Source organism: Protopterus annectens, chromosome 8.part1 (genome assembly GCF_019279795.1).
Source record: "Protopterus annectens isolate FY-2018-M chromosome 8.part1, PAN1.0, whole genome shotgun sequence".
NCBI classification, from domain to species: domain Eukaryota; kingdom Metazoa; phylum Chordata; order Ceratodontiformes; family Protopteridae; genus Protopterus; species Protopterus annectens.
In genome coordinates, this window is record NC_056742.1 from 73,002,027 (window position 1) to 73,018,667 (window position 16,641).

The 16,641-nt window shown below is 34.5% G+C and overlaps 1 protein-coding gene across 1 annotated transcript in view; it reads left to right on the top strand.

Annotated features, from left to right (window-relative positions):
* The window catches only part of LOC122810071, a 312,474-nt gene extending 298,460 nt beyond the window's left edge, over positions 1–14,014 (top strand). Inside the window, exons 7-8 of the mRNA XM_044081563.1 lie at positions 13,105–13,224; positions 13,465–14,014. Of these exons, the coding sequence (XP_043937498.1) occupies positions 13,105–13,224; positions 13,465–13,645 (301 nt within the window). The 3' untranslated portion in view covers positions 13,646–14,014. The remainder of the gene's footprint in view (positions 1–13,104; positions 13,225–13,464) is intronic.
* Positions 14,015–16,641: the final 2,627 nt, after the last annotated feature.

Genomic DNA, 16,641 nt, shown 5'->3' on the forward strand with positions numbered 1-16,641 from the left:
TTTATTTCTTAATAGAAATTTACTTAATTTCTGCTTTTTTTACTTCTGTCATGGATTCCTCCAAATGCACTTCAGGCAGAGAACCTCTGGCTTCTCCTGTATCAACTTCAGTTTGCAAATTAATCAAATATGTAACCACGCCAAGGAATAGAATACCCACACAGTTATAAAAGCAGAATCCGATACAATAAAAGGCTGTCCAAAATTCAGGCAGTACTTCCAAGGTAAAAATTCAGGCAGTAGGTCTAGTGTAAAGTTTTAATGTCCAAGGTTAAAAACAATCCAACACGACTGAACAAAACAAAACAAAAAGTACTTCCATATATCAATTGTTGAGCGCTTTCATCTCCCCAACCGGAGACTTCTTCAGAACAAATAACAATAAATCAAGCTCCCTTTTATACAAAACATATTGGTTCAATTAACTTATTAACCAATTAAATATGGAAAACTACGTAAGCATACAAATAGAACATAAAGCAAACTGTTTGCTTTCGTAAAATTTCTGCATGGTGCTGCTGCATGTACAAACAATCCATCTTCTCATTTTTGTTTTTTTCTTATTCCAATAACAGAAAGATGCTTCAAAGCATATATAATGTTAAAAAAGGTAAGGAAAAAATCTAGAAAGTAATTATTTCTGATTTAATTTGGGAGAGTGAATGCACAAGATCCGTAAATGTGTTTACATTTCAAATATATGTAATATATATATACACACACAGAATGTACTTATTTGGTACTTGGTTGTATTTAAAATATAATAAATAAATAGTGAATATGTAAATAAATAAGTAGTTAAGTAAATGTGTGTGTATATATCTCCCTCTCTCTATGTTCTCTCCCTCTATATATATGTGTGTGTGCACCTACCCCTACCCAACATTTCCTAAGTTAAATTTCCAAATAAATAAATAAATAACCATGGCTGGATTGATCATTAAAGTGCTATGCAACTACTGTAAATACCAGAAAGTATATATAGTTGGGAATATTCGATGTATAAATAATTAAATAAATAAATAATTAATAATTAAGCAAGTGAATAAAAAATAAATACAAAATGTGTATTAAAATCTGAAATGTCAATAAATAAGTGTTATTAATTAATTAATATGTTAAAAAATGAATATAAATATAAGTATGAATACTTGTAAATATACTTACAAATATAAATATTTTAGTATAAAATATGAAGTTATGAATATAAAATATAAAAATATGTATTATGTATTGTAAAATATGGAATGTTAACTTAATTGTTCACAGTTGTGTAAAAACACTGCTATAAATTGATTTAATATCACACTGTAAAACTAGATGAATCTATAACCCACATATTTTCCTTCCTATTGTTATCCACTCTTTTTTATTTTTGGATCTGTAGCTAGGATCTTGAGTGCTGGTGTAATAGAGATATGGTCATTTAATCCTTTTCCACAGCTTGCATCCAGCCGTAGTTGCCATATCATTTCTCTATACTCAATTTTAGTTTCCCAGTCACCTCCTCTTTCAGGATATTGCACCACCTCTAATACCCAAAATTTGAAGTCGGCCCTGTCACACCTGATAGCATGCCTGTATAATGCATTATTCTCATTATGTCTATTTATATCTCGGATGTGCTCATATATCCTGTTTCTCAACAACCTCTCAGTTTTTCCTACATAAAAGCTCTCACAAGCCGTGCAAATCACCAGATATATTATTCCCTTCGTATAACAACTACTGTAGTTTCTAGCTACTAACCTCTGGGGAATACTTGCAATTTTAACCTCTTTCTTGTTGTAGATGTAAGAACATTGTGCATATCTACCGCATTTGTGGGTTCCATGTTTCCTACTGGTGCCCTCGACTAGTGGTTCCTTTCTTTCTAAAATGTTTTTGATGTTAAAATTCCTCCTAAAACTAAACCTCAATTTATTTTTGAATACATCTGTTTTAATTGCGATGTTTCTGAACATATCCGAAATCTCATGTATTCCTCTGTTTAACCAATTGGTACCATAAAAATAGGTAGTAATCAAATAGGGTGTTAATTTTACTTCTCTCTCACTTCCCTCATCACAACTCACTACACTGCCACTTCCATTTTCTCTTTCCACGTGTTCACTACTAAGAAGTGGCTTGTATTTTGTCCCCCTTCCTGTTATCCCATATTGTTTGACAGAATTGATAAGTTTGGTAGGATACCCCCGTTCCACAAAGAGGTTCTCCAAATGAAGTATTTCACTCAAAAATTCCACCTCATCAGATATCATTCTGGCCATTCTTATCATCTGCCCTTTAACTATGTTACTTTTGAGTTGTGCAGAATGATCACTTTGGTAATGCAGGTATGAATTCGAAAAATATTCCTTTCTATAAATGTTTGACTTGTAGCACTTATTTATCCTATCCTTTGTAAGTTTTACATCCAGGAAGTGCACTTCATCCATCTCTACCCCATGGGTGAAACTTAAAAACGAGGTTGTGCCATTTATATAACTAATAAATTCATCAATTTTTTCTTTAGATCCTTCCCAAAAAATAAATATATCGTCCAAAAACCTAAAATATTTCACAATATATTGATTAAATTCTGTTTTAAAAACGTATTCTCTCTCCCAATATAACATTATAATGTTTGCATATACAGGTGTGCATGCTGAACCCATGGCCACTCCTTCTTTTTGGTGATAATAATCTCCTTCAAAGTAGATGAAGTTATATTTTAGCACTAACTCCATGCTTTCTAGTACATTCCTGAAATCAGAGGGTGTAAGCCAGTCCATCTCCCCCAAAACTTTCTCAAACCATTCTAATCCTGTTTCTTGTGGTATAACTGTGAACAATTCTTTAACATCAATTGTAATAAAAAACATATTGTCTTTAAAAACTATTTCACTTGTTTTACTTAAAAAATCCCAAGAATCTTTTAAAATGTGCTTCCATCTGGCATAAATTTCCTTAGTCATGGCATCCACATATATTGCCATGGGTTGTGTCTTTGATCCCTGTGATGCAACAATGGGCCTCAAGGGGGGGTCTAATAGTGATTTGTGCACTTTCGGAATTCCAAAGATGCCTGGGATGACAGGTTTGGCTACTTTCAAATATTGGTATAAGGCCAAATCAATCAAACCAGTAAAAAGATTGTCATCCAAAATTAAATCTATTTTCCTATAAAAAATGTTAATTTCATTTTTAGTCACGGTACAATAATTTTGGTCTTTATCTAATATCTCTTTCATTTTCCTAATATACTCCCATGTCTCCATAAATACCACACCCCCTCCCTTGTCTGGCTTCATCACTCGAATACCTCTATTACCACTTAAATCATGTAATATTTTCTCTTCAGTCTTGTTCAAATTATAAATCTTCCCTTTATTAATTTTGTAATCCGTCCTTATTTTATTAATGACACATTTTTCAAAGTTGGCTATCTCATAATGTAATGGTGGATTCCAAGTACTGTGCCTTTTAAAATTAACCTCTTTGGCCATGGTGTCTTCTTTATGTATGTGCATTAAATTTAGTTTTCTGGTGAACATTTTAATGTCCAAAATAAGCTTATCTATACTAGGTTTCCTAGATGGAACAAAAGAAAAACCTTTTGTAAATAAATCAAAATAATTTCTATCCACAACCAAATCGGTATAATTAAAAATGTTAAAGTTTTTATAAGTATTAATTACTTGCTTTTCAGCTTCCCTGTCCACTCCAGTTTCTAAATTACTATGCACACTGTCATGGTCCAAAACATTTAAAAATCCATTTCTCCTTCCAACCTACCAGTGTTGTTATTAGTATTCCCCGTGATAGCTGAAGCATATGGTTGCTGATGCTTATTCCTAATCCTTTCTGATCTTCTCACCTCTTCAACCACCCCCTGAGTCTGGGGTATAACCATATCATCATTCCTACTCAGCCTAGGGAATTCTTCCTCAAAATAAATATTTTGATGGTCCTCCCTATTCCAATTATATCTGTTGTTATAATTGTAATTCCTACCTTGTTGCTCTTGCCAATTTCCTTCCCTCTGTAATACACGGGGATGATAATTCCTTCTATTCACTGAAGGTGTCTGCACATTATGATAGCCTGTATTGTGTTTCTGTCCTTAATTAATCAAATATCTATTACTTTCCATGACTTTAATACATCGGTGTGATAGATTTGCTATATTGTTCTCTGTTGTGGTTGAGTAAAGTTATAGTTCACTACATTAATCTTTCAAACACTGCAAAGGGCCATCTATTCAAACAAATGTCCTAGTGAAGGGAACAAATGCTACTTCTTGATCCTGCGATCTCCTGAAATAAGTTGAGCATTCCTGTTATAGACTCGTTGCTGTGTCGACTGGGATTTCTGCATGTGCAGCTTTACTCAATCCTTTAAACTAATACAGTGTTCTACAATTTTTAAGTGGTATCTTCATCATTCCAAGTCTCAACAAGAATTAGAGAAACAACTAGTCTCAGTTCTTACCATATGCATGAGTTACTTTTTTTTTAACATGAACTTCAGTGTTTTCTTAAAACTCTCCACAAAACTATCAGTATGTAGATGACACACTGACGTCTTTAAACGTAAAGCCTTAAAAAACTGGCACAGTTGATAACAGTACTCTTGACATAAAGGATCATCTTGGTCAGTAAATGTCTCCTTAGGGATAACCACTCTAGAGAATTACATTTTTAGTTTACTAGCTGTAGCCTCCGTATTACCTGTGTGCAATGGTACAGTTTCTGGAAGTTTTGTAGCATAGTCTGTTATTACTATTATGTAATGATACTCATTGGCATATTTTTACTATTGGCCATGCAATGTCCATAGCAATGCATTCAAATGATACTTCTAGTTAACAGGCATTGGAATTAATGGACTCCTAAATTCAGGAAGAAGTGCAGTTTTCTGATATTCTGGAAAAGTACAGGAATATTTTTATTTCATGATACCTAGGCAATAAAATATGCTTAAACTTAACATAGTTCATCCCTTGGTGACTGTCTTACACAAGACTATGGGCTAACTTCATTACCACCATTCTGTAAGGTACTGGCACTAACAAATGATACAGAATATTCTTCCTATTTTTACTTACTCAACATAAGTTATCATATTTTAACTCAAAACAAGAATGAAAAGCAAAAGAAATATCTTTTTATCTGCTTCTTCTGTAACCTTAGTTATATTTTTCTTTCTCTACTTAAAGTGTCACCTTCCCATTGTGCTTTTTAAAGTCTATGTGACTTACTTCTAAGTCAATTAATTCAGGGGTACTTTCCAAAACAGCTCTGCTTGAGGAGGAAACTATAGCTTCTTCTCCTAAAGTAATTAAAACTGGAACTTCTCTATATCTTCATCTACAAAGGGTAGTAGTGGACAAAACTGTCTTTCAGATTCAGTTTATCTACTCTCTGAACAAGCCTTGTGAAAGTTTTCTTTTCTTTTAGATTTCTGTTCTCTTATGACATAAATGGGTTCTAAATGCTACATTTTCTGAATTGTCTCACTTATTGTACTCACTTACCATTTCTTTTCTGTAAAGGTCCTTACCTAAGTAGCTTTTTCCACTGTTGTCCTCTCTGTTTCTTTATTAATACTCTTCTAGGTCTTGTGCAGACATTTGTCTTGTATTGATTTTTACTTCAGATTTCTCTGTCAATTCACCTTTATTTCCTCTGTTGATATCTGTTATGGTACAGAGTTTCGATTGTTCTATTCTTGGGAGAGGTTTCTAGTAACGTACAAGATCATTAACACTATCTAAATAGAAACATACTAACTCCATTTGTAGCTCCTATGCTAATTCCTTTCATTTAGGTTTGGTTCTATAAGAATCTCACTCTGCTGCACCCCACCCATTCTTATATTAGACTGAGGCTTCATGTTGTTGCTTTATCTAGCTCTTATTTAGTTTTGGATCTCTGGAGAGCTTCACTCTCCTGCTCTAACTACTTTATTTTTATATTGTATCGGGACATCAAGTTGTCGCATCAGCCTACAGCACTCTGTCTATGGATGTTTGCTGGATCTGTACCTGCACAACCCTGAAAACAGATGAATGACCATTGACTCGCTATACCTTTCTCACTCTTAATTCACTAACACCTCCATATCGTACCAGGTAGTAAAGGCCTAACACCAAAAGAAGCTCTCACTTTAATGATACCATACTATGAATTTATGCTCTGTCACCTCACCAGCTGACACTTTCTAATATTTATTTTCCTCTCTAATGTCCTTCCATAACATTCTCATTTTTCTAATAATAAACTCTTTCTCCATGTTTTTAATTTCCCTCCTGCTTATTACTCCTCCTCATCTCATTATATTACTCTATTTTCTCACCTCCATATATTATTAGAAATATAGTCGACATTTTCATTAACTATGTATTAGTTTACTTGACATAGGCTATCCACTTCTGCAAAGTCTTGCTACTTGCAGTTCATATTGTATTCTTGATCATAGCTTATCCTAGTAATATTCTGTAAATGTATTTCAATCTGTTTGCGTTTTATCTGTCGCGGGAATTTTCTCCCCTTGTATATAATTCAGTTATCAGTTATTGTGAAATGTGTTTGTGTGCTCATTGTAAAATATGTAATCTGTTGTAGGGCTTTTCTCTCCTCACATATAATTACTGTTTAAATGTTTTTGAATCTGTTGTGGAGCTTTTCTCCCCCAGGCCTCTGCTGAAAATGGCCTAATGGTTCAGTCGGTCTTTCCTGGTTACCAAAGGACAAATAAAAAATATAAATAAATAAATTCCTCTTTCCACAGCTTCCACTGTACCTTAAAATGGGGAAACTTTTTTTCCCATTATAACATAATGCTTTGAGCTAAGACCCACAGCTGCAGGATGCAAAAATGTTCTCATGACTGTTTTAATTTTTACATGTATGAAGGGTTATTCCACTTTATCACTAGAAATACACATTGCTGTCCCTATTTATTTGTTATTAATCTTATGCTTACATACATAGTAACCTTTGGGAAGGGTAATTATGTTTCCAGAACATTAAAGCTTGAACTTCCCTTTCTTTTAAACTTACATAATGTTTTACTTGTTTAGTTGTAATACAATGATATAATGCAGATTCAATAATCCTAAATTTTAGAACAATTTAATTTATAGTATGTGTTACCAGCTTTCACATGTTAATACCAGTATTCTCAGTATTAGTAGAACAGAATCTAACTCTATGACCCCTCCCTCTCTACATGTGAAACAAGTTCATTCATTACTTGGTGCATTTTGTTTCATAGATGATTGCACGTTTCTTACAGCAACTTTAGATTTGGAAGCAGATATTTCAGCCTCAATCTATATGCCATTAACAATGTACCATTAACTATTAAGTGTTCTATTAAAATTACTAAATTGTCATAATTATTGGAATCACATTACAACACCCACTTTTTCGTACTAATAAGTAATCCTCTATTAAATCTGACTACTGCTAAAATGTCTAAAATTTTCATTTTATTATTACCAAGTTAAAACCACAGCTTTAAAATATATTTTAATCATAACAGGTATGATCTCATGATGACTGCTGGCTGCGCTGGACTGGATATGTAGCTAAGCTGCTTGGTTTTGCTGACTACCATAACAACAATCATTTTGATAAAGATTCATAGTTTGGTACAGTTTGTTCACCAATGATATCCTTGATGTGAAAGTAACTAAATTGATTGATGTTTCGGTACATACCATGCTGTATAGGAAATCTTTTTCAATGAGTTCTTTGTTAGCAGCAGCAGTAGCCAGATGGCATCCTAGGCTCAAGGTAAATAATATCCCATACCATTAATTCTTAAAAAAAAATTGTGGGATCCAGAAGACATGGATCAACAAGCATAAAATTTAGAGATTTTTAACTAGAGATGATAAAAAAAGCTTAGTCAGTTAGAAGTGCTAAGCAAAAGACATGGGTTATATTTGAAAAGTCATTTTTTACCATACCAGCAGAGACAAGTTAGTCCTAAGATCATGCCTCAGTATGACTTATGATCAAAACTTTTAAGATCAAACAAATGTTTGATAATTTCTGGTCTATATTTAAGGCAGATTATTTTTCTGCCATTGTTTCAGGGCGGCCGCAGTGGTGCAGCAGTTAGCTTTGCCGCTTCACAGCAAGAGGTCCTCCAGTTCGAACCTCGGCTGGGGTGCCTTCGATGTGGAGTCTGCATGTCCTCTCTGTGATCGCGTGGGTTTTCTCCAGGTGCTCCATTTTCCTCCCACATCCCAAAGACATGCTGTAGGTGGATTGGACACTCTAAATTTGTCCTAGGTGTGAGTGTGTGCATGTGTGTGCCTTCTGTGGAAGGTTGGGCACTGGGCTGGCAACTCAACACCGTAAAACTCCACTGCCAATCATGAGTGGACAGGTGATCTGCTGTGGCGACCCCTAACTGGGAAAAGTCAAAAGAAGAAGAAGATTTTTCTGCTATTGTTTCGAATAAATGCAGTTTTAATTATAGAAGGAGCTTCAACATAGGATACAGACCATACAGACCTATATGTACACAATGTTTGTTAAGGAGTTGGAGATTAAAACAGCAACAATTTCTCCATGTGATTTATACTCATTTTATTTATATGGCTGTAAAATAAACATTTTGACAATGAAGAATACATATAAAACCTTTGAAATTAAAGAACTAATCACATGTGATATTGAATTGCTCATTTATTTAGCAATGTGTCAGTTAAAGCAGAAGATTTTACTACACTCAAGTGGTCTCTGCTACTTCACTGACAGGAGCATTTTGGCCAGATATAAAACAACACAAGAGAAGGCCAACTTTTCATTCATTACTATAGATGAAGTAAATGTATCTAATCCCAATAAAAACGAAAAGAAAAACATCTTGAATAGAAAGGAACAGATGTAGATAATCAGTCTTGGTGCTCTGTATCACCTGATTTAAATTAAGTTTATTAAATAGAATATTTACATTGTTGTATTATTATAAAATATTTGTTTTTACTTCAACATGTATATAAATGTTAAGTTTACACTATAACTTGATGCAGTTTTACCATTTGTCTACTAAATGACGAGAACTGCAATATACATGAAGCTGATAAAGTGCCTGTTTATACTTTCACTTGTTTATTTTTCATATTTTTAGAAACCCAGCACTGTATTCAATCCTGCCAACACAAGTAACTGGCTGCTGGAAATCCACCATCGTAGCTTGATTTTACTTGGGGCTCTGGCTTTCATTCTATCTGGTACAGCAGATTTCGTATACTTATGCAAGTGATTGTACAGGGCCTTAGTATAAGCTTCAGCGTAGCTACCACTTTCAGCTTGGGGTGGGGCTTAGAATGCATGTATATCTTCCCCTAGTAGGGTATACTTTGCCTTGGTGAAGTTTTTTAGTCTGATTTCACCCTTTTTGAATTCTGGTGTTAGTTTCAATTCGACGGTGACTGATTTGTGGTCATTTTTAACTAACGGGGGCTCAACAGTTGCAACAGTGCACCTGTTAAACATTTTGATAAGGTCCAAATCTAGAACATTTATTCCTCTTGTCGGGGTATGGACAATTTGCTCCAGGGCATTTGAATTCACAAAGTCAAGGAACTTTTGAGCTAGAGAGTTTGGGCTAGAACAGTTTTCCCAGTTGATGGTAGGATAATTGAAATTCCCTTGTAACCATTGCGTTCAGTAAAATTTGAATTGTCTTCAGTTTGATTAAGTAGGCTTTGTGGGAGCCGAGACCCATGGAGGGAGAATCTATAACTAGCTAGGCCTTGAATGGGGGTCTTACCAACTGTAACCTGGACCTGGAGTAACTTCATGGAGTTGTCCAGTCTAACTAGACTTGAGGTGAATTTATCTCTACTATAGACTGAAATGCCACCTCCTTTGATTTTCACACATTGCTTTTGTGGTCTAAAGGTGTGGAAGGCATTGTAGCCTTGCAGGGCCAGGGTACTCTCTGAGGCTTTAAACCAAGTGTCTGTGACTGCACAGACATCTACATCTCGTAGTGATAGAAGTGCTTCCAGGGAGTGCAGTTTTTGGTTTAAGCTCCTAGCATTTAGCAGCAAGACCCATATTTTTTCATGTTGGTAATGTTATTTTCAAGACCTTGCTAAAAAGGCACTATGGAGGAGGCAATAGCCTTTGCCAGCAGCCGAATGCCTAGGGATGCCACATGCAAACTATCTCTGGTAAAGCCGTGAGGTTTGTTAACCATGGCTTCACAAGAAAACAGCAACTGGATCCCCTTGGAATGACACCAAAAACTAAGCCAATTATTGAAATCAATCAATTTTTGTTTATACTGTGGCATCATTCTAGGTGAGGGTAGTATGCTGCTCAAGGCTAGGGACATACCTGCCTGGGACACATACTTAGAAAGCATGACCATGGCTCTCTTCATATAGTCCAGTCAGGTACATCTCAGGTCATTCACACCAACATGAACTATGACAGAGTAATAACGATACTTGTTGCTGAGAGACCTGAGTGCATGCGTGATTTGGCGAATCCTGGCATTGGACAGGCAGCTGAACGTAACTTTCTACTTGTCTAACTGATGAGTGGGACATCTGTAGGTCTCACTATTGAGTCTCCGTTGACAAGAAACCTTGGTTTTTGAGTGTTACACCTTACGGGCTTGGTGGGTTAGACATTGGTGTTGCTATATGTCATGGGTGTGTGAATGGGAGGGTTCTGCATGAATGGGCATGTAGGAGTTGATTGCAGCTGCTTGGATGAGTTGATGGTGTATGTGCACATGCACATGTAGTGATTTGTGGGTTCCTGTGCAAATTCATTGCATAGGTTGGTAGGAAGAACATTAGCGCAATAACCTCTGTCTGAATTGCATTATATTACTGTTGCACTATGGCATTGCTCAAATAGTTCTGGCAGCAATATTTATTTTATCTGTATTTGTTAACCAGGGTAGAGCACTGATATTCATGGAGCTTTTCAGACTCAGCCCAGGAGTACTGTCTGGCTAAGTGACTTGCTTAGAGTCACACAGTTAGGTAAGGGAGGCTGAGGGAATCAAACCCTGAACCACTGGAAACAGCTTATTAACAGCTCCTTAGCCCTTCAACTACCAGACAAAATATTTTATGAATCCCAGCCTTAGCCTTATGTAATGCTGCACCTCTATGTGAAAATAAACATCAATGACCACTTCTTTGGTATCTTTTGCTGTTGCACATTAAACTATAACCAAACATTGCAAAAGTCAGTTGTACTTTGCTTTTCCAAATTCAAGAATATAACTGACATTCCATGGGATTCATTAATGCCTACACTAAGTGTGCAACATTTGAGTGAACAGCTAACACAGGCATAACTCACACCTTTTTCCTCTTAATTGTAGTTTTCCCACTGATTTTCTTTCTGCCTTATTGAGTGAGATTCATGAAGGTTACCAGAAAGGGTAGACTACATGTAATCTTAGTTTAATCTTTCTGAGTTACTAGAGTATACAAAAAATGTGGTAGGGATGTTCTTGAATACAGATCGTGTACACTTAGTGTAGGCATTAATGAATCTGGCCCAGTCTATATAAATGTAATTAACCAATTAGCCCTATTAAGATGAGACCCAAACAATGATTAATTTTAAATCTTGGCCTAATTGTCTCTACTGTTAGAAAAATATAAAGATAATATTCCTGAAATTATTTTGAATTGGTCTTTGGAATACGTTGTGCTGTATTGTTATAAGAAGTTTGAATATATACAGATTCTTTCACTTAATTTAAAAAAAAAAATAGATATACCTTCTAATAATTGTAAATGGTTAGTTTAGTTTAAAGTTAGCTAGGATTTAGGTGGTTTAAATTGTTTGTTAATCACTGAATAATGTGTGTCTAGTAACTTATTCAGTCTTTGTTTAGAATCTAGATATTACTCAGTTGTATGACTAGTATGTTGAAATATTATACGTTGTAATGTTGTTTTCAGAAAATTTTAATAAAGTGTAAAAAAAAATAATCAAATACTGATTTTAGCTTTTTTCCTTTCCTAAGTCATTATTTTGCATTGGTTTATTTGGTTTTGGTGTGTGTTGTCGTAAAGTAAAAAAATAATCTTACAGGCATTTCATATCAACATTAAATGGTTTTAATCAAGCTAGAAATGTATTAACTCAACATTGCAGGATGGTATTTGTACCATGTTTGATTAACTGAATGATAAATGATCTACATGCTTACACTGAATCATAAATAAGCTTGAGTACAAAACTGTCATCGACTGTATATTAACACAGATAGGGACAGCCCCAAGTGAAACTACATAGGCAAGGATACAGCCTTATATGTGTCTAGCAAGCTTCCTCATCCAGATGACAAAATACACATTTATTATATTTAAATGTGTCTCTTTCATTTAAAAGTTGATTATGTCTTGTTATTTGCTAAAGACACATACCTGTGGTAGAGGCTTTAAAATGTACTATGAGAAGGTTCTCAGTTACATGTAATGTTGCAGATGATTTTCTTGGGAATTTGAAATCAGCTGTGAAGGCTTTGATTAAATTTAGTCATAACATGACAGCTTGTGACAGTTAAAATGACAGAAAACATAAAGAATGAATGTGGTAAGATATGGAAACCTGATATGTGCAGCACAGTGGCTCATTGGTAAGATGCTTGTCTCACAGTTACAGGGTTTAATCCTAACTTCCTGTTAATGTCTTTATGGAAGTTACATGTTCTCCTCATGTATGCATGGGGGCATTTAAATTACTTTCCACTTTTCAAAATATAACAGTAGACTGTCTATACTAACAAAATATAACAGTAGACTGTCTATACTAAATTATCCATGTGTGTGTGTGTGTGTGTGTGTGTGTGTGTGTGTGTGTGTGTGTGTGTGTGTGTGTGCATGTGTCTTTGCATTGGCAGATACAGATAAAGATAGCTAGATTACCACAGAGAGACAGATATTGTATTCATCATTACCACTGTAAATGCAACAAGTCCATTTACCCAGTGATAGATAGATAGATAGATAGATAGATAGATAGATAGATAGATAGATAGATAGATGGATAAATGCCAGTGGAGATTTACTGCATTGTATTGTACACTTTACGTATGTTCTTAAATATGTCATAACAGGAGAAGCACAACATCTGCAGCTGTAAGGAAGGAAAGAGAAAAATATCTTTCAGAACGAAAATCTATGCTTCCAGATGTGCATGTGAAAGATAACACTCATAACAATTACACAAAACAGAGGTAAAGATAATTTTACTTATTATTGCATGCAGCAGAGGCATATGGATGAGCTAGCAAATGCATGAGCCAGCAGATTGTTTTGTGTTTATTATTTCAGATATGCATTCCCCTACCCAATGTGCAAAAATGAGAAAATGGGGTTGTGGGTGGATAGATGGTTGGATGGATGGATTTCAGATGTGCATAGTAACTATGAAAAATATCACCTACTTGTCATTAATTTAATTTTCTTTATTTCAGTAAAAAAATGGGTAAACATCCAGCTACACAAATCATGATTGACTACCAAAGATCTCAAGGAAATGTCTTTAAAATGGACTTGGATAAAGTACTCACCGATTATTCTGGTCTTCCGGGATCTTTGCGGGTAGCTTATAGGACTTACACAGGATTCAGAAAAAGAACTGTACAAGGACACTGAAGAATAGGAAAATTATGTGAAGCTGCAATTGAACTCCTAGTTTTCTGGAAATATCCAGGGAAGTAGCCTTCATCTAGGACCTGACTAGATTACAAGCTTAGATGTACATGGACATATCCCATTTATTTTTAAATGTAAATGCATGAGATTTTGTCGGTAAACATAAGAGGTAAACTAGTGACAATTGTAGCACCCAAAAAATGGAACAAAGACAACCACATCCAATTGTGGTAGTTTTCAGTGTAAGGTCATGTAATGTCCATCAAGTGAGTCTGGCAAAAAACACCTGATCCAGCACCTGAACCTCCAAAGTAAATTGTGAATATATCATAACTACAGTTCAGTTTCTTTAAAATTGAAATTGTCTTTTTATATATATATATATATATATATATATATATATATATATATATATATTTTTTTTTTTTTTTTTGAAGAGAAAGAGCTTGATAAAATTGTTTGCAGTTTGTTTTACTATTCCGTTTTGATGGACATGCAGTCCACATTAACTTTCAAACTGTCTTTGTTTCCACAGCTGACTCTCTCTCTACATTTCAGTTAATGGTGATTTGTTCTACATGAACTCCACTTTAATAAAATATTTACATTTTCACAGATTAGCTTCAATAAATTTGCAAATTAACAAGCATTAAATTGGACACGTAGCTTATTTTGTTTTTATTTTTCTGTGATACATTATGAAATATTTCCAAATGGAAAATGCCATGATCAAATACCTAGGTCCTGAACACAAGTGAAGGAAAATATGTTTTCAAATGGACAATAGTATTTTAATTAAAAGAACACCAAAGTTCATTTTATACTTTTGTTTGTAAAATAATGCAATAAAACGTGAGGTGATGTGAATGCTAAAACACTGATTATTTATGAATTGCTTGCAAAGTAATGAGGGAAGGTATAGTACTATCTAGAATGATAAATCTTCTGTTCTTGACTTCACAGAATGTGACAGTTTTAGATGAAAAATGAACTATGGTTTCCTGAGGAGTCATCCGGGGAGATAGGGTGGAGCATGTTATCTATCCTCAAGGGAGGGTCAGGGTTCCCTGCCAAGAACACAGTGTTTGGTGGAGACCAAAGTCTTCAGTCCAACAGCATTTGCATATACAGTTCAAATTGGGTATTGGGTAGAAGATGACATAGGGTATATACCAAAAAAGCCTCCCACAATTGTCGGGATGGGCGATGTACCAAGACACACTGCTCTCCTCTCTGTTTACTCTAGTAGCTTATATTAAGGTTTCCAGACTTTTTGGATCTGTAATCCATGAGAGGTAAACTAGACAGATGTCAGGGAAATGTGGAGGGGAGCTTACCAGTCAGCCGATGCTAGACAGCTGTAACAGGAAAGAAAATGTGCTTGAACTCACATTTTATTCACTGATAAGATAAATCGTCAATCATCTGTGTAAAGGTGTACTTTTTTGTATTTTTCAAGAAATACATCACTTCTTCATACAGTTTTCCTAATGTTGCGTACCATCCCACACATTAATGAAACCATTGGTTAGTGTTACTATGCCAAATACATTGAAACAAAGCATTAGGGTACAAAACTCAGGCACCTCATTACCATCCCGTACAGGTTAAGAGTTGAAATGTCTCTTCATGAAGATGTGACCCAGAGAGAAAACTTTGGAAATGAAGGGACTCCCCCAAAATGAGCAGCACCATGCGAAGTAGTACTCTCAATGTGACTGTGGGATTTTTTTCTAACTTTTCTAGCTTCACAGAATGAGGCTAGAAATGAATGTATCAGAACTGAATACTATTGCACATAAGAGCAATAACAGTTAAGTTTAAATGTATGTCTGATGACATAAACCTCATTCTGTGAAATACATAAAGTTAAAAGAAAACAGAAAGCATCAAATCACAGTGAGTAGCACTTCAAGCAACACTACTCATTTTAGAATAGCACTAGCATTTTCAGATCTATTACCTCCCTAATTACATCCATTTCATACTTTTGTATTTTATTTTATCTTATATGTTGTTACTTGAAATATACTGAGTTTCTATTTTGTTCTGTGCTTTGAGTTTAGACTTCGGTAAGGTATTTGGGATAAAGTATGAAATAAAATGTGTGTGTGTGTGTGTGTGTGTGTGTGTGTGTGTGTGTGTGTGTGTGTGTGTGTGTGTGTGTGTGTACATTTAGGAGATAATTCCATTAGCAGCTGATAGTTGTAGCATACATTCTCTTCTATGTAACTTTCCAAATGGATGCGTGACTATTACAGCTCATGTCTTAAAAATGTTCTTTAATGGTTTTGTCTCTGAAATAGTTAAACATTTAAATAAAATAAAATAAAAACAGTAGTGAATCATTTAGAGTTACTGTAACAAAGCTAAATACTGAACAAATATTTAAATATTAATTTGGGAGCAGAAGAGTTTTTTTTTTTTTTTTGCATTCTCTGTTCCCATTTCCTGCTGTCTTCATATATGCACTTATCCGTTGAATCATGGAATTTCAAGATTTCTGAACAATGTTCAGCAATTAACACAAATTATACTGCTGTAAATACAGCCATTTTACTAACCCATATGTGTGTAGCATGACAATAGTACTGTACCATGAATACATAATTTACTTAAATGCATGAAAACAGATTTTAAACTAGATATGAGAAATGATAGTTTTGATGTATAGGTTCTGCACTGGGTACAATATTTTTCTTTGATTACACCTCATGGTAGGACTCAGACATCTAAGCAATTTTCAAATTTAGGCAGATTTCTAGATTTTCCTTTGTTTCAAAAACAATTTTGGTTGTTTTAACAGTTGTAATAATATGTTCAATCTAATTTAAACTCTAAGTTTAGATTTTAAGAATAGTGTATAATTTTTTTTAAAATGATTATACTGTTTCATAGATACTACTCAAAAAAGGGAAATTTGAGATCATCATAACTATTGAATAGATCAATATGTTGGATGTGAAAACTGCATAAACATGTTTTGGGTACTGATT